This window comes from Eublepharis macularius, chromosome 14 (genome assembly GCF_028583425.1).
Source record: "Eublepharis macularius isolate TG4126 chromosome 14, MPM_Emac_v1.0, whole genome shotgun sequence".
In the NCBI taxonomy this organism is placed as follows: Eukaryota; Metazoa; Chordata; class Lepidosauria; order Squamata; family Eublepharidae; genus Eublepharis; species Eublepharis macularius.
Window position 1 is genome coordinate 3,838,531 of NC_072803.1, and position 18,611 is coordinate 3,857,141.

The following is an 18,611-nucleotide window of genomic DNA, read 5'->3' on the forward strand; positions in this document are numbered from 1 at the left end:
AAGGTCGGGGAGTGAGACTCTGGGGCCCACCTTCAATCCTGCAACAGAGCTGTGCAGCTCGATCCTTTACTAGGACCGTGCTTAGTTCCTAACTACCAGCTGCACGTTTAGCCCACCCTCTGCTCATCCCGCAGCACACAGATTTCGTCCCTCGTCCGTTTTATCCTCATGGCAATGCTGTGAGGTGGGCCAGGCTCTAAGACCATGGCAGGCCCAAGGTCGACTAGTGAGCTTCATGGCGGAGCAGCGATTTGAACCCAAGCCTCCCCAGTCTCACACCCATTCTCCGACCCCTGCACCTTCACTTGTACCATGCTGCTGCTGCTGCTGCTGCACGGGGGTCGGAATTCAAAACAAAGAACACTGGCCCACCTCTCACCTTCCGACCGTTAGAAAGCCTGCTGGGCAGCCCTACCTGAATGGCCGCTTCTCCTTGGCAAACGGCTTCAGCTGTGAAAAACCCAGAGACTAGTCAAGACTCGCTCTCAGATGCCGTGCCTGCCATAAAAGGGAAGCTGCTTATGGACAAGGCCCAAGGCCATTCCGGCCTGGGCTCTGCTTCTGGCTTCCTATTCTCCCTCGGTTCTTCTTCCAAGGCTTTTATCTCCCACCAGCAAAGCACCAAGCCGGGGCCTGGTTTCTATTGATTCTCTTTTATTGGAAAAAGGTAGGGGCCAGAGGTATGTCAGACATCATGAACCCATTTCAGAGTACTGTCAGAAGACTTCCCTTGCGCATATTTCACCGAGGAGCTGAGGACTGCCATTCCGTTGAGCTCCCGCAACCGGCTGGTGTGCCTGCAAAAACACAACACCGAGATTACACAAGAAACAACTGCTGGGCGGGAGGTGGATTCCTGCTTTATGTACTGGGCAGAATTTCAGGCAACAGCTCCAGCAGATTTCCCAGCAAACAAAACACACACACTGCCCATTATCTGCATGGGATTATTCATCCCTACACCACAGAAGGATGGCTCTGTGGACACATCTGGGGGACACACGTGGTCCGTATGGGGAAGGGAGGGCAGCGTCAAACTTCCCATCTCAGTCATCAGGGTCCAAGGAAGACAACTTCCACCTCCCCGCAGAAACTGGTCACGCATCTTGGGGCGGCCTTCTGCACACTCTGACAGTTTGCGGCGCATTGCAACCAAATCCCATTCCAGCTGCAAACAGCTGCATATCTAGCACATTAACCCACTCAGCTACAAGGCTCCCTTTACTGCTGGAAAACCCGCCCTGCTTTAAAGAGTTACAATTAGGCATCCGAACTGTGCGCCATCTACTCCGCCCTCCCCTCTCCACCTATATATCTGACCAGTTTCTTCTTGCCCTCCATGCATCTGACAAAGAGAACTGTGATTCTCGAAAGCTTATGCTACAGTGAAGTTGGTTAGTCTTAAAGGTGCTACTGGACTCTTTTTGATTATGCTACCACAGGCTAACACGGTTAACTCCTCTGCAACTAAAATGCCCGTGCAGGTTCTGACTCCTGAAGAAAAAACAAACAAAACCCCGTAAATGTCACCTGAACTAACTCAAATCACATCCAGACTGACTTTCATGTCTGACTTTCCCAACCAAAAGGGAAGCAGATTTCTGCTGCCTCTGGACACCTTTCATTTATTTCCATAATCCTGGCTGAGCATGCCAGGATTGGTTTCCTTGGATAGGTCACTTAGGAGCAGGCTAGGTATCCAGGAAGCCTGAGCATGGGGGAAGCTCTGGAAGCCCTAGGAACAGCCAGGACTTTCTCCTGTGGCAGATGAAGAAGTTGCCAACCCCACAGACCTCTTTGATTACAGCCAAATAACTTAGCTGCATTGCTCAAGAACTCGCTGGGCTCAGTCGGAAGGACACAGGGCTATTTCTCCAGTTGGACCTTTCAGCCACTATTATGCACGGCTCTCTGACGTGTCCCATATGGTGGACTCAGGTGGCCAGCTCAACCCACGTTTCAAAAGAAGCAGCAAGAAGCCACAAGCTGAGACTTTGCCCGTCAGCTGAGGCATATTCAAATTATCCTGCTGGAAACACCAACCTGGATAGCCCAGGTGAATCTGATTTCATCAGCTCTCAGAAGCTAAGCAGGGTCAGCTTTGGTTAGTAATTAGATCGGAGAGCACCAAAGAAGACCAGGGTTTGCAGAGCCAGGCAATGGCAAACCACCTCTGTTAGTCTCTTGCCTTGAAAACCCCACCAGGGGTTGCCATAAATCAGCTATGACTTGAGGACAGGATTTCATTTTCAACCATGTGGAAAATGACAATCCCCCTCCCCACCGCAGACACGGCATCCGGACTGGCAAGCAGGAGCTGCACATGCCCCCTCCTTCACTTGGCAGCTTCAGGACCTTTCAGCAGTCCCCATGAATCCCTGGAAACAGTGAGCCCACTCCTAGGGGTACCTTGCATCAGCTGTGCAGAGCTTCCCTAGCGCTATCGCTGCGTTCTCTTGCACCGAGACCTTCTGGGCATCCCCACCGGCGAGTTTCAATAAAATCCTCACAATATCAGTGCCTAACAAATTCGTGGCAGTCCCAGGCACCTCAAGGCATCTCCCGAGGCAGAAAGCAGCATTTCCTGCCACCTGTTCATTCTTGGCGCGCAAGAGCTTCAGCAGCATGGTACATTCTGGAAAACAGCCAAATAAGGCAGAAGGTTTGCTGTGTTAGACATCAGAGGAAGACAACAAGGGGTGCTGTGAAACTAATAACACCCCTCCCCCCTCTCACACACACACACACACACACACACACACACACACACACACACACACACACACACACACACACACACACACACACACACACACACACACACACACACACACACACACACACACACACACACACACACACACACCCTCAATAGTCATTTGGAAAGACGATGTGGAAGGAAGAGAAGCAAGGCACCTGCTTTAAAGGTGGAGCAACAATGGAAGAATCAACAGGGACAAAGTGACAAGTTTTTGTGCACAAACTGACTGCAGCTTCTAGAACCTGATGTGCTGGTCCCTGTAATCCTTTTGAGGGCAAACACAGAGGACACAGTAGAAATGAAACCATGTCCGAGAACAAGAGCCAGCATGAGCCAAGGTCCTCGTTCGTGCTGAAGGAAGGAATCAGCTGGAGAGGGAGTCATGTGACTTCTCACAATGCAAATCTTAACACTCAAGCTAAGCGGGAGCAGAGCTTCCTTGGAAAAACCCAGCAATTAGCAGTTGCTCTTACACAAAGGGAGAGACAGAGAGATCTGAGCATTTTCACTTTCTTGGGCTCAACCTCATTTAGATTGACCTTTCTAGCACCATACGGCTAGTGGCCAGCATACCTTAAGGACCACCTACTCCCATATGATCTTCTCTCTTCACACTGGTTATCTTCAGAGGTCTTGCTTTGTACTCCCTTGCTAACTGAGGCGAGAAAGATCAAAACCCAAGAAAGGGCCTCCTCAGTCATGGCCTCAAAACTTTGGAATTCCTTCCCCAAAGAGATTTATCTGACTCCCTCAATCATTCTCTTCCACCAGTGGGTAAACACTTTTTATTTTGTTTAGTACATCCCAATGAGTGTTATGGGCACTCCTCTCTGGTTTTGGTGTTTTGTGTGTGTATTTTAATGCTGTTTTAATGTTGAAACATTTTAATGTTTTGATGTTTGCCACATAGAGGATCCTATTTGGGTGGAAAGGCAGCAAAGAATTGTTTTATATAAATAAAATATTCTGAAGCTTCTGTGGTAACGATCCATACAGCAATCCAAGGGCCGTTTCCACACGGTTTACCTGCTTGCGTTATGTTCCGGCCGATCGCGCAAAAAACGCGGAAGATCGCGTTTCTTCACGCGAGATTTGTGCGACATGACGTTGTGCAAATCTTGCGTGAAAAAACGCGATCTTCCACATTTTTGCGCGAGCTGCCGGGACATAACGCAAGCAGGTAAGCCGTGTGGAAACGGCCAAGAGCCAGTCTGCTGCATCTGGCTGGCAAACATTTTACACAAATTATCAAAAAGTCAAAGGATCTTCCCCAAGAAGAGCCTGTTTTATCTTGTAGGTCCCAATAGGGCCTGGAAAATAAAAAATATTATTTTGGAGACAGACAGACAGAGGGGGAGAGAAAGAGAGGTCACAGATAAGATGCAAAGTGCACGGGCTGTTTTTTCCTGCTTCACAGAGTGCCCACTTCAGAAGGCAAGGCGTTGCTTTCTTTCTTGGCTATGATGGGATTTGTTCTGCATGCAAAGCTCTTTTCTCATTGAAAAAGGGGCACCTTAAGCATGGCTGGAAACCAAACTGTTCTGTAAATGTGCCTGGATCCACTCAGCCATAAGACAGGACGAACCCCCCTGCTTGAAAGGCGTCCGCCTGTGGGCCAGCTCGAGATGACCCGTTTGCAGAAGAGAGTCAGTGCTTACTCTTGTCCCGCCTCAGAATCTCCTCCTGAGCCCGTCGGCTGCTCTTGGTGCAAACAGCGAGGGTTTTTAGTGCATAGCCAGATGTGATCTGTCCACCTACCTAGATTGGAGTTAGAAACACACACCTATAAATGTAATTATGCCTCCCAGGAATATCAAGTATAGTAAAAGGGGGGGGGGAGCCTCAGTGCAAAGATTTGCTAATGAATATGCTTTGCAGTAAGAACAGGAAGTTTTGGGAGGGGTCTGAGTATTTTTGAGTTACAATCTTCTTCTTCTTTAAACATAGTGCATAATTGTACCACACCGACGCCTCAGAATGAGATCATGGTTCTAACACTGCAGCAGTATCTGACCCTTAATAGGGACGTGGGCACTCCAAGAATAAATCTGCAATGCAAACGCTACTTCCTAAGGGGCATATCCATACACGAACTGCTGAGAAGGGGATCAGTCTACCAAAGACGTCACCATGCTGTACACTAAATGGCTGTGAAAAGCTCTCTTTGTGGCTTCCATGCACACCTTGACCATTTTCATTTTGCCATGAGAATGTAAATCCTGTGGCATCAGCCTTTATCTCTGAATGAGAGTCATCAAGCAATCTGGGAATATTTGCTTTTCTTTCCATTTCCCCCCCCTCCCCCCTCAGAAGCATTTTAGACTTGATACTGTGGAGCCCAAGAATACGCTGCGCAAAAACACAGAGAGAGCTTGAATCACAACAAAACCGGGCATTTGCTTCACTGCTCCATACTAGACGTCAAAGCCAGGGCCAGAATTGCTGTGTTTTTAGTTCTTTAGATGACTGCAGCTTGAAATAGCATCAGGCTGGGGTAGAGTCTACACTGTGAAATTAAATCAGATTCTTTTCTTAAAAAAAATACAGTATATAGAAAAGTATTATATTTTAACACAATAACAGAACTAGAATAACAGAAATCTAAAAACAAAGCATAAATATTAGACATGATAAACTAGGAGCCTGCAAATACTTGTGGTGGAGGGAGACCTCCTTTCCCCCTGCATCCCTCTCCCCACATCCTTCCTCTTTCCCTCCTCCTGGCAGCCCCCATATCATCTCTCCTTTACATGCTTCCTTCTCTCCTTCCTACTTACCGAACTTTCCTGCTCAGTCTTCAGCTTTATTATTTATTTAATTCATTTACACCTTGGCTTCCTCCTCCTCAATGGATACCTAAAGTAGCCTTATATCATTCTCTCCTCCATTTTCTCCTCACAACAACCCTGCGAGGTAGGTTATGTTGAGATTGAGTGATTGGCCCGAGGTCAGCCATTCACAGCAGAGTGGGGATTCAAACTCAGATCCTAGATCCTCTTTAGCTTTTGGCTTTTTTGTAGTGGCTGCTGCTGAATAGTAGTGAGATGTCAGGTGGTCACCACTGGGCCCGGATGAGTCATGCCAGTGGCAGGGCCTGGCTCCAGTGAGACAGCTCCAGGACAGGAGGGAGCAGAGCAGAAGTGGACTGGGAGCCAAAGCAGTCCAGGAAAGTGCCTCCCCACTTTTTGTTGAGAGATACTAAGGTTTCAAGGCCGACAATATTGTAGTGGTTGCCTAGCAACCCCCACCGTAGGCACAGATCTGAGAGGGCACCAATTTCTTTAAGCTACAGGTGCTGCTCATATCGTTTTGGGGGAATTAAACCCCCATGTATTTTTTTTCATATTTCATATTTCTTTGCAAATGTGGGGCATTTCTCAGAATTGCAGAAAAATCTGGCTTGTTTCTTTATGATCCCAGCCTCCAGATTTAAGTATCTACAGATGGGGCCATGCTGAGAATTAGAGTTATTGATGTGTTACCAATGCCAAAAAATGGAATGACATATGTAGAACAACAACATAGTGAGGGCAAGACAACACATACAGCAAACAGATAATATATACTATACGCAGTAGTGTAGCCCACAGTCCCGTTCCCATTATTAAAGCACCTCCTTGCTTCGCCCTACTGATTTCATAAAAATGCCCTCCTGAACAACTCTGTTTTACATAACGTTGTTCTGTTGCCTTTAAAGAGAGGTATCTAGGATAGTACAGCAGCCTCTCTTACAGTTGCTGGAAAGAGTCCAGCAAAACTGTAGGAGGAGGCAGTTAACTAGTGGGCAAAGAGATTGAGTGAGCAGCAGGGAAGTCTTTATAGTAAGCCTGAAGCATAAAGTAGCGTCCACAGGAACAGCATGTGCTTTGCATGCCAAAGGTCCCAGGTTCCATCTACTGAAAAAGGACCTCTGCCGAGGACGGGAGACACCCCCCCCCTCTCTCTGCCTGAAAGCTTGGAGTGCTGGGGAGTAGACTGGGCGAGTGGCACCAGAGCACTACGTACAATTTAGATTAAAGGGCAACCATGTCCAGGGAAGACGTCCCAATAAATCCTGATGTCCATTTGCTACTTAATGACTTCTGACAGCATAAGGTAGATACAAATACTGTGGCTACTGGGAAAGGAAACAATCACTTCTACAGGTGCTTGAACACTGGGGAAAGAAATTACCTTAAGAAAACAGATCATTTTCTTCACCAGGCCTTGCTTCACTCTCTCTTCCACAGCCCCTGGACTTGCGGGCAGGATGCGACTCAAAAGCCCGACTGCTCGCTTTAATGAAAAGAAAACGGGAGGAAGCGAAAAAATTAATCGTTCTCCTCTGAAAACAAATTATGATATTTGTTTGCCCAGCAATTGCTTGCTTGAGCTGACTGAGCTCTTTGTCTCTGTAGGGATGTAGGGATGCAGCAAAAAGAGAAAAAGGACGTGGCAAGCAAATATCGAACGTTAATGATCTGGAAAGATGGGACATCATGGCTGGAACATCCTTGGGGTTTTTTTAGAATTGACCTGACACAGAGTACAGGCCAACCTCTGAGGGCTCAGCCAATAGGATGGGAGCTCCTAACAATGATAAAACATGTCAATATAATAATAATAATAAAAACATTCGGTTTATATACCACCTTTCAGGACAACTTAATGCCCACTCAGAGCAGTTTACAAAGTGTGCCGTTATTATCCCCACCCTGAAACCAAAGAGAGTATCACGATAAAGTACTCAGACTGCCAAAAGGAGCCGTGATAAACTATTCTTTGCACAGTGTTATATAAACCTTTAATTGGAATATAAATGTTCTCATAGTTAGTTTATCACGGCTCCTTTTGGCAGTCTGATTATTATCCCCACAACAACAGACACCCTGCGAGGTGGGTGGGGCTGAGAGAGCTCTGAGAGAGCTGTGACTGACCCAAGGTCACCCAGCTGGCTTCAAGCGGAGGAGGGGGAATCAAACCTGGTTCTCCAGATTACAGTCCTGCGCTTTTAACCACTACACCAAACTGGCTCAGAAGGCTAAACATAACTCCCCTCAACCTATGTTAAACCAAGTAAATGATGTAATCCATTGTCAGTGGTTCTCAGCCTGCAGGTTGGGATCCAAAAGGGGATCTCAAGAGATGGCCAGGAGGGAAGAGAAGGAGCAATGGGAGCTGGGAGGCAAGGCTCTGAGAGGCTCAATGGCAAATACAACCTGTTTCTCAGTAATGATACATCTTTATAAACACTAGACATGAAACATATAAACTTTTCCCCCATTAACAGATGTTAACATCCTGCATTTATGTTGGGGGGGTGGAAAGTAGCATTGTATTACTTGGTTAATAGGCCCCACATCAAAAAGCTGGAGGCTGGTTTGCATTACACAGCAAAATGAAAGCCACAGAATGCCCAAAGCAAACAAACCATGCGTCATCCATTCCCAAAGACTAGGAGTGATCCTCAGCCTTTGAATGTCAAACCGTGAGCTAAGATTCCTACTGAAAAGCTGAAGTAACAATAAGGGATTCCAGTAAGAAAATCGAGCCCAAACTGACCACTGCCTCAGTTCACAGCCTCACTCCTCAACAGGCAGCCTCTGAACTTTCCGAACCCGTCCCGTCCTTTCCTGCTTCCTCTAGAGTTTACACAAGTTGCGACCATCACTCTCAGCCTAACAATGAATTTTCATTAAGGTACTCTGAACATGCAAAATCTTAAGAAAAAGTGGTGGGGAACTCACCCAGCATAAGAAAAGAGAACACAAGAACAGATCATGGTTCACAGGTGATTAGCCAGGCCAGTGAAGCATCTCACACAATTTAATTAAGTAAGACGCTTTGGTGGGTGCAAGGCACTAGAGGACAGGAGCAGATCAGGGCCAAAAACCCTGCAGATCTGGCACTGCTCATCTTGTTACACTTACTGTCACAACCGTTCCATCTTGACTGCTGAGGAGGGACATGCATCTCCGAGAGGTCTCTTCTGCCAGCTCCTGAAACAAGCATCAGGATTAGAATGCCAGGAGGAGTCCAGGAGCCAAACAGCAGCTTATTTCACACCGTGTAAAGCAGTCATAGTTCTAGGAAGGCTCCGTTTAGATGCAGTCTGTGGTGCTCCATGTCACAGGATAACAGGCCAGAAGAAAACAGAGTCCAGCTCTGCACAAAGAGACACTGATTGACCTGGCACACATGGCTGCCAGAACAGCCTGACAAACTACGGGGAAAGGAAGGACCCACAGAGCCTCCCAGGCGACATAACACAGGTGGGAAGGCTCACAAAAGGTTTTAACGTTCACTTCCCATCTGCCAGAGAAAAAACACACACTCGGCTTTACCTGGATGACTAAGCTCGGTTCCAAAGAGAGATTCATCATCAGGGCAAGGACTGCATGCAGGCACTCTGGGTATCTGGTGGCCTTGCCTTCAGCCCAGCAGGCATCCTGCGCAAGCAGGAGGAGACAAAAGAGGTCCCTTTCACAACAGTGAAGCCGACGGTTCAGTGATGGGGGGGGGGAGTCAGAGTGGCCACGGTCCATAACTTCCTTCCAGGCCCCCGTCTCCTGCTCCCCACTCGTCCCACCCGGCCATTTCTGTCCAAAGGTGAGATGCTACACCCTCTTGATTGTGGGGAAAGGAGGTCATTTTTTAAAAAATAAATGGTTAAAGACTGGACCTGTTTTTGTTCTGTATGGGTATTTGAATGGGCTCCTCTCCCCCCCTCTCCTCTGGGCAGTATGATAGATTTCCCCTTATTTATTTAATTAAAAGATTTCAACTCTCTCCTTTCCACTATGTAAGCCCTCAAGTAAGATTACAAAATCCATAAAAACAATTAAACAAATTAGCCATAGGGCGACAAAAAAGCAAGCTGCTGCTCTTCCAGAAATCAGCCGCTGAACTTGAGTGGCAGCCGGAAGCTGTCGGTCCTGCGCGCAGGAGAGGGGCTGCCTGCCGCCCAGCGAGAGAGTGCGCCTGCCTCTCGTGCAAGTTCAGGCCTCGCGCTTCCAGCTACAGAACCTTGGGGCCAGGTATGGCTCTGGCTGCTCCACTTCTATTTGTATTTGTTAAATCATTAAAAACAGATCAATAAGCAAGTCCTGCGAAGGGACTGGAAAGAGGAGAGGCAGCAGCACGGGAAGAGGGAGCAGGTGGAAGAAGCGACACAGGACAGGGCGGCCCAGCGCGAGCGGCTGCCCCAACTCACCACAAGGCTCAAGGCGGCCTGCCAGCACTCCTGGCTTTCGGCCATCTGCATCCGGACAACCTTGTCTGAGCAGAGCTCTCCCATGACGGAAATGCACCGCCCGAGGGCCGTCTGGTTCACTGCCTGGACAGAATTCTTCAGAAACAAGAGCAAGAACAGAGGTTTATTTTGGCCATTACAAATGTCCCCAAGGATTACAGCACAACAGCATTTGAGATCACAAGCTGATGCTGCGCTTAGAGGATTCTCCTGGACAGAAGTAACCCCGCATTATTGGTTTCCAAAGTAACATGTTGGGGACATGCCAATCCCCTGCTGAGTAGCACAGGGCCACAAGCAGACAAAATAAACCCATTTTTAGAATTCTAAGTGAAGGAAAAGGCTCCCTCCAGCTGGGATGGGGACTTCAGACCATGCCCCCCGTTGTTCAAACAGTGACCATGTGTGTGGGGGGGGAGGGGGCGTGATTTCCAGTACAGATAATATATCAAAGATGTGAGTCACTTCCTATCACAGCAGCCACAGGCTCATCTCCCCGCAGTGCTGCTGCAGACCCTGGTCTGAAAGAGTTTCAGGGAGGAAGCCATGTCGGTCTGCAGTGGAATGGTAGGGTTTGAGTCCAGGGGCACCTTAGAGACCAACAAGATTTTCGGGGTACAAGCTTTTGAGAGTCAAAGCTCCCTTCTTCAGATACTGAAGTCTCAAAATCCTGCTGGTCTGAAATAGATACTGGTTGAACAAAAAGAAGCAGGCCAGACAACAGCCTTTTTTTCAGATCTGAAAGGCGTATTTTTTTTTGCTAAGTTCTTGATGTACATCCCGAATAAAGATCAGGCACAATGGTCGGTGGTACGCCCAGACTAATCTCAACCGCTTGATCTGAACAAGAGCGAAGTTTGTGACATCTATTCCATGAGAAAGTCTTCAGACCAGAAAAGAACTCACGACAGTACCGAGGAGAAGTGACAAATCAGGATTTTGGTACAGTCATATTGGTTTCACATCATTGAGCCTAAATAGCATACTCAAAGACCCCTGAATCACTGACTTGTCTACCTAATTGTTCAGTAAGCGCCTGGAGTGATTCTTAAAATTGTATTTTATCTCTTAGATCTAAGATATATAGGACAGGATAAGAGATGGTGACAGGTATGCTTCACTGCTTCTGTTACCTTTCACATATGGAACGATTTTTGCATATTTATCAAATCTATATATATGACTATTTCAAGATTGATTAGATTGATTTTAAATAAATGTATTCTTCACTGCTTCTGTTACCTTTCACATATGGAATGATTTTTGCATATTTATCAAATCTATATATATGACTATTTCAAGATTGATTAGATTGATTTTAAATAAATGTACGCTTCACTGCTTCTGTTACCTTTCACATATGGAATGATTTTTGCATATTTATCAAATCTATATATATGACTATTTCAAAATTGATTAGATTGATTTTAAATAAAAGTCTTAAAGATGACAATAAGCGATTATTGGCCGGGACACATGGTTGTCACTTTACACCTGGAATAAAAATAAACTTCTGATTCCTCTTCAGTCAGCCTTCTGGCTGTAAAAAATGGTTCTATGGTATAGAGGTTAAACTGTTACTTTAAAATAGACAAAGAGTCTCTTTTGTTTCCATGTCTGTTTTAAAAGTAATGCTTCCCCGGCAAGGGAGATCATGCTCCTTAACAGCTCTACTTACATCTCTGGCTAAACAATGATGAAAGGGTCGTATAGTTGACTGCCTCTGAACATGGAAGTTCATTTAGTCACTGTGACTAGTAGCCCTCAATGGACCTGGACTGGTTGACTCTTGAGTCTCTCTCCACGAGACATCTGACACGTGAAGAACACATGTCCGGAAATGCAATGGTAGCTGGGAAAAGTAGTTTTAAAAGACAGAGCTGGCGGCAGGGCAAAGGCTTTGCTGTACACTGGAGCTGTGTGAAACGGCTGTAAAATGCCAGAAGGGAAACTTCAGCCCATGGTAACCTCTCCAGGTCCAAGCCAGGCTCTGGAAGGCAGCTCCAGCCCATTTCCATTCCTCGCTGCCCTCTGGTTGCCATTCCACATAGCTTTAGATTGGAGAGGTGAAATTGACAGAGTCTTCCTGGAGCTCTGTCTTTTAAAACTACGCTTCCCGGGTCCCTTACACTTGACGAACACGCACTGAGGGGTCTTGTGTAGAGAGACTTTCTGTTTCATCCCCTTTTATAGCCAACTGTGCACGTGGCCATCACTGCATTCACCAGCATGGAATTCCAGAGTTCAATTAGAAATACTTCCTTTTGTCCATTAACTTCATCGGGCGAGGAGGAAGGCAAGGGCGAGGCCCACTCCTGACCACTGCGAACCACCACCAACAGCAACAGCATGGGGCCAGGAGGGGGCTTGCTCAGGGTCACAAAATACCTTCAACTGTCCCATCCTCAAGCAGTGAGCAGGCAAGGACTCGAGCATAACTGACTGCCTACAAAGCAGTTAGGAAAAGTCAAGAAATTAGCTAAGATAAGGCGAAGAGGGGCAAAAACCAAAAGACAACCGAATGGCCAGTTCACGTGAGACTCAAGCAGCTCCTGCTGCAGTGCTGAGGGGTTCTGAGTTTGAACTCCAGGAGACATCCATGCTGCATGAGTTGAGGCAAAAATATGATAGGATTTAGTTTCTGCCTACTTTTGACTTTTGGATTCTGCTTGTCAGTTGCCAGAACTGTAGCGATTGTTTCTATTTGAGCCATGAACAGTCACTGCAGAAACGAAACACGACTGCAAGACAGAAACTGGACACAAATAGTACTTCGCAGCAAAGTATGTGAAGGCAGGGGATCTTTCTTACCAACAGTTGTGCGAACAGTGGCAATACCTCAGTGGAGAGTTTGACACGGCACTGGATTTTGAACCTGTTGGCAAAACACAACCGATTTTAATCTTAGGCTCTTGAGAACCAACACACACCCTCTTGGGCATGAATATGCTGCCAAGACTTTCCAGTCTGTTGCCCAAGCAGCAGTCTTCTCCTAGTCTCCTTAAAGTGGACATTAAGTTACAGGAATCAATAAGAAGCTGAAGGGGGCAAGGTGCAATGAACTTCACAGCCCCCATGTCTTCGACAAGCTGGAAAAATGACAACAGTCAGCGGAAACCTTCATGTGTTAGCCTACCTTAGGAGACAGAGAAAGGGGGACAAACATGGGAAACAATAGGATTTGAGTCCCGTGGCACCTTAGAGACCAACAAGATGTTCAAGGTATACGCTTCTGAAAGTCAAAGCCCCCTGTAGAGATCCCTGTGCTTTTATATCCCAGTCAAGAGTTGGGTGGGTGAAGCAAAGAAGGGAGTTAGGACTGGTCAAGGTACCATACAGCTTGATTAGATCAGAAACTAGCATCATATTCAGTCCTGGTGTGGGGGGTGTCCATTGTTCCGAATTTGTGAATTAACTCCATTTCAGCAATCTCACTTTGTAAACTTCCCTCAAAATTTCTGTCTTTAAGGACAGCCACTTTCAGGTCAGCGATAGAATGTCCTGGACGATTAAAGTATTCTCTCACTTGTTTTTGAGCGCTGTGATTTTATGTCCATCTATTCTTTTGTGCAGGGACTGACTTATTTGTTCACTGTATAGAGGGGAAGGGCATTGCTGACACTTGATAGCGTATATAACGCTGGAAGATGAACAAGTGAATTAGCCTAAGATGATATAACTGGTGTTGTTAGGCCCAGTGATTGTGTGGCCGGAGTGAGTATGGGGACAGAGTCAACGTCCCAATTAACTGCAGGCCCTGGTCCAAGAATCTGTCTCTGTTAGGAAGGACATTATTGCGAGTGAGGAGTTGTTTAAGATTACCTGAAAGGAGGCCATGTTAAAGAGCTGCCCGAGGAGACAGCCAAGCTCCACTGCACAAGTCGAGGCCACTTGGACCAGACTTCCAAGCCTTCTGAAGCCTCTTTTATGGGCTCAAAAGCCCTTTAAATGAGCATCTTCTTACCTGCTGTCCGACAAAGGGGGCTCTGACTTGGCTGGCCTTTAAGGTGCTATTGGACTCAAACCTTGCTCAATGACTCATCTGCTACTAGCGATGGCACAGGATGGAAATCTTGCTTTAGAGTGTCTATATTTGCTATGAAGGCTGGGGGGTGGGGGGGTGGGGGGGGTCATCATTTAAAGCCACAGCTCCAAATAAGGGTGAAGGTGAAAAAAACGCCACTTACTTCTCCTCTGTGACTAGGCTGGTCAGCAGGTTCATTGCAGAACTAGCTCTGCTATCGGAAAAATGAATGAAGGACATCAACGTCTGCAGCCACCTAGAAAAGAAGATGATGTGCCTTTGCTCAAAGGGGCTAGAAAAGCTATCATCAGCTGAGGCAATGACATGAGCAGTATAAAACCTACAGAGACATGCTGGTTAGAGATGGGCACAAACGACAAAAAAAACAAACCATGAGGTTCGTGGTTCGTGGAATTTCACGAACCAGGAACCACGAACTCTTGCAAACTGGGGCAAGTTTACGAACCAGTTCGTGGTTCGTGGGGTTTAAATGCCCCTTTCCGGCCGCTTAGCAGTGGCAGGAAAAGGGGCATTTGACAGTTTAAAGGGCTCTTTTCTGCCTTGCAAGTGGCAGGTCCCTTTAAACTATCAGCTGCCCCTGGGGTTTGGGCAGCTTAAAGGGCCCTGCAGCTTGCAAGCAGCAGGTCCCTTCAAACTATCAGCTGGCAGGCGGCAACGGGGGGGGGGGTGTGTGGAATCCCTGGGGAAATGGCCATTTAAACTGCCTCTTTATGACCCAAATGAACCAGTAGATCAGTTCATGAAAGTTTGTGGAAACGAGCTTTCACGAACCACTGGTTTGCAAACCACGAACCAGCCTGGTTCGTGTGGTTTTTTGGGTCATAATTCGATTCGTGCCCATCTCTAATGCCGGTATACAATAGATGCAGAGCTGCTCAGAGGGCAATGCTACAGGCAGTACACTGCCATGCATAACACAACCCAGAATCCAAGCTGAGCCACCTGAAACTCAGGGGGAACCTGCCAGTAAAACACAAGCCCTCATGGGCCCTGGCTCTGCAGGGCCACTGAGCCCAAGTTGTGCTCACAGCAAAGCACACGAGGCAATCACTTTCCCACATTCCAAAGGCCAGTCTGGATAACTCTGAGGCACCTCCTGTCACATGGAAAAGGAGCACAGGAACAAGTTTTTAGGCACGTCATGAAGGCGTTTATTTTCAGCGGAGACAAATTACATCGGTGGGAAGGGTGAGCGGCCAGCACTAGAAGCAAACAGCAGGATCTTTCTGCAGAAGTGAACAAAAGAGGCTGGCTCGCTAAAATTTTCACTTATCACATGAATAATAACAATTATTTTTGAAAAAAAAGTAGGTGCTGTTGGAGCATAATTTGTAGAATGTCATTACGGCCACTGGAAAACCCTTTTGTTCGTCTGGTATTTCAAAGTGCTGTATTGAAATACAGCATTCTTCAAATTGCCAGGAATGGGGGTGGACAAGTTAAAAATGGCAAGGACGGGCAGATCACCTCCTGTTTATTAATTCTCTTCAATAACTTACTGAAATCCTACAAATGTGCATAAATTCCAATTAGCAACTGAACTTGCACCAGCATGAATTTCCAGGTGTACAAAAGGAAGTGAGAGACGGTCCAAATCAAGAGCTATATGGATGCAACTGTGTCTTCCCTCCAACCCACGTTAATAGGTAAAAGTTGCCCAGAATATGCATTTATGTTGAACATCTTGAGACTGGAACTGCAAAAATGTGCTTGGGTATGAAAACGACCACTTCTTGAAAAAAGTAAAGGGTCTTCTTCCCCTGCTGTTTGACTAGCTGCGTGGAGTGAAAAGAGGAGAGACCTTCACATTTCCCTTCTCTCCTCCTCCTGGACCTTGGCCTCCCATGCCAGCCTGCCCTCGCTCAATCTCCCTCCTCGGTAGGTCTCAGCGCTCTGCTGGGGCTCTTGCTTCAAATAATGTTGGCACCAACCACCATGTTTTTGCTCTTTCCTCCCCTCCCCTCTAAGTAGTCCACCTTGCTTCCCCTGCCTGCAGGACTATCTCTGGAGGTGCTCTTGTCCTGCGATACCACTGAAATGGCGCCTGGGGGGCAGAAGCAGGCTCATCCTTTTGCCTTCAGAAGCTGAGAAGAGGGTAAAACGAGGCTCCACAAAGTCCGTTCTGATTTCTCCTCCAAAGGCAAACTTTTGGAGGCAGCTGACTTTTCCTCCATGAGAAACGAGAAGGCTGCCCCAACCATCCTGAGCACTTGTTGTCACTGGACTGGGGACACATACATATGAGGCTGGGCTGTGACTCTTTCCAGACTGTCTGAGCCCCAGGAGGCTTAGCCTAGAAACGGGTCCAGATTCTCAGGCATGGCTATTTTTCTGCAGAGGTGTAGTGGCTACTCCACGCTTCTGCTGAATAGGCAGCTATAAGCACACAAGAGATTCTGATTTAAACATGGTAAGTACTTGGTTAGGTTCAGGTGTCTGATCAGCAGGCTCCTTCCGTTCTCTGTCTGTGCATAGAGAGTCAGCAGGGCCAAGCACTGTTCTTGGATTTCGGACACCTCAGAAAGTAGCAGAGTGGGAAGCTGCAGGTTCACATAGGGGTGAGTTAGAAGTAGGCGCTGGTTCTCCTCTGAAAAGGGAAAAATAAGAAAGGGTGGCCAGTCACACCAGATGCTCTAAAAGGCTTTATCAGCATTTACATTCACCGTCCAGGAAATCACTCAGGTGTGAGAACATTTTTCTGTCTCTGCTTGAAGGAAGGATCCACTCGAGTGACAAGGCGGCAAGGGTATGCTGTTCTGTTGCTCACCTTCTCTCCTCCCTTCCCGTTTCTAAAGGGCAGATTATATCACTTATACATGCATGGCAAGCAATCCTCATCTCATTTAGATCCACCTTTCAAGCAAATACTTGAGGACACAAGAAGTGTGAACTGAAGCAGATTTGGGCAACTTCACGCCCCAGAAGTTAATATATTCTCCTTTCTCTCTCTCCCTTCTCTGAAGCAGAAGGAAATACAAGGCCTGCTGCCCAGCCTGTATTCTGCAGAGACCTGAACAGATGCTTTAAACCAGCCAGACCTGAGTCTCAAGAGTGACACAGAGACAAAACTGCCAGGTGGATCTCAAGGCAGGGGGTCTTCTGATCTGCATGGATATGAAAGACAGCTGGCCTCAGAAGGGGTTAAATTTTATTTATTTATTGAAAACGTTTATATGTCACCTTTCCACCCAAAATAGGGTCCCCTAGGAAATGAACAATGGATATTAAAACATTAAAATAACATTTTAAATTTATATATACATACAATAAAAACATATAAACAAACACAAACACACAGGGAGGAGAGCAAATAAGAGTTTGCTGGGGATATAACAAACAAGTCTTTATCAGCTGGTGGAAGACAATGACAGAGGGAGACAGGTGAATCTCCCTGGGGAGGGAATTCCAAAGTTTCAGTGCTAGAACCAAGAAGGCCCATTCTTGGCTTGCCACTCAACTAGCCTCAGAGGGTCAGGGCATCTAAAGCAAGGCCTCCGAAAATAACCAAAGTCGACGGGTAGGTTCATATGGGAGAAGGTGGTCCTTAAGGTATACCGGTCCTAAACCACATAGGGCTAAAAAGGTCAATACCAAGCACCTCAAATTGGGCTCGGAAACAAACTGGGAGCTAGTGTCGATGGAACAAGACAGGAGCGGTATGGCCTCTATGACCCAGTCCAATCAATACTCTTGCCAAGCATTCTGTACCAATTGCAGTTTTTAGACAGTCTTCAAGGGCAGCCCCACAAGGAGCGTGTTGCAGTAATCTAATCTGGACATTACCAGGGCATGCAACCACAGTGGCAAGATCTTTCCTTCCCAGGAAGGGCAGCAGTTGGCTCATCAGTCAAAACTGGTAGCAGGCACCCCTGGTCACCACAGCCACTTGTTTATCCAACGGGAGGCTCTGATCCAGCAGTACCCCGAGCTATAAACCTTTAGCGGGAATGCAACTCCATCCAGAAGAGGAGCTATCGCCATTCCTGGGTCAAACCTTCCCCCACCAGTAGTACCTCTCTTTTGTGAAGATCAAGTTTCCGCTTGTTAGTTGAATTTATTGGGCTTGGGGAGTTTCACAAAAGCCTCCCAGACCACTTTTCTAGCCCTGTCTGTGGTCCTGTCAGAGACGGCAACTGTGCTCCCCTTTGTCACGGGACACCCATTTTTCTCAATTTTAGAAGAAGATGTGAGAGGGCAGGCAAGAAACATCAATGTGGCTTCAGGCCTGATCCTGCGTCAGAGCTTCCTGCCTTCACTTTGATTTCAAGATGGCGTGATGTAATTATCAATAACTTTGACTGTACGATAACACTGAAAGCCAAAACCCCACAAGGGCCTTGCTTCCTGCCTTTACTCTGCAATCTTATGGTTTCTTAAAAAAAAGACAAAATGATGGCCAGAAGTAGCAAAGAGAACAGCTGCTGCTGCCAATAAGCAGCCCTTTTTGCAAATCCCGACCCCCTCCAAAAAAACTTCCAACAGGGAAGCAGACATGGTAGCAAAGTTGTAGGGGGTTGTTTTGGCTCCGTTCCGGCAAAACCCATCTCCAGTGATGATCTCATCTGACACAGAGA

At 46.9% G+C, this 18,611-nt stretch overlaps 1 protein-coding gene across 2 annotated transcripts in view; it reads right to left on the reverse strand.

The window, feature by feature from the left end:
• Positions 1-637: 637 nt before the first annotated feature.
• The window catches only part of TTC12 (tetratricopeptide repeat domain 12), a 41,711-nt gene continuing 23,737 nt past the window's right edge, over positions 638-18,611 (reverse strand). For both annotated transcript variants that reach the window (XM_054998538.1, XM_054998537.1), the window contains exons 13-22: positions 16,456-16,624; positions 14,180-14,272; positions 12,804-12,867; positions 9,954-10,088; positions 9,085-9,189; positions 8,671-8,739; positions 6,935-7,036; positions 4,420-4,519; positions 2,410-2,635; positions 638-797 (exon numbers count right to left, since the gene is read on the reverse strand). In XM_054998538.1, coding sequence (XP_054854513.1) covers positions 686-797; positions 2,410-2,635; positions 4,420-4,519; positions 6,935-7,036; positions 8,671-8,739; positions 9,085-9,189; positions 9,954-10,088; positions 12,804-12,867; positions 14,180-14,272; positions 16,456-16,624 — 1,175 coding nt within the window. In that variant the 3' untranslated portion in view covers positions 638-685. The remainder of the gene's footprint in view (positions 798-2,409; positions 2,636-4,419; positions 4,520-6,934; positions 7,037-8,670; positions 8,740-9,084; positions 9,190-9,953; positions 10,089-12,803; positions 12,868-14,179; positions 14,273-16,455; positions 16,625-18,611) is intronic.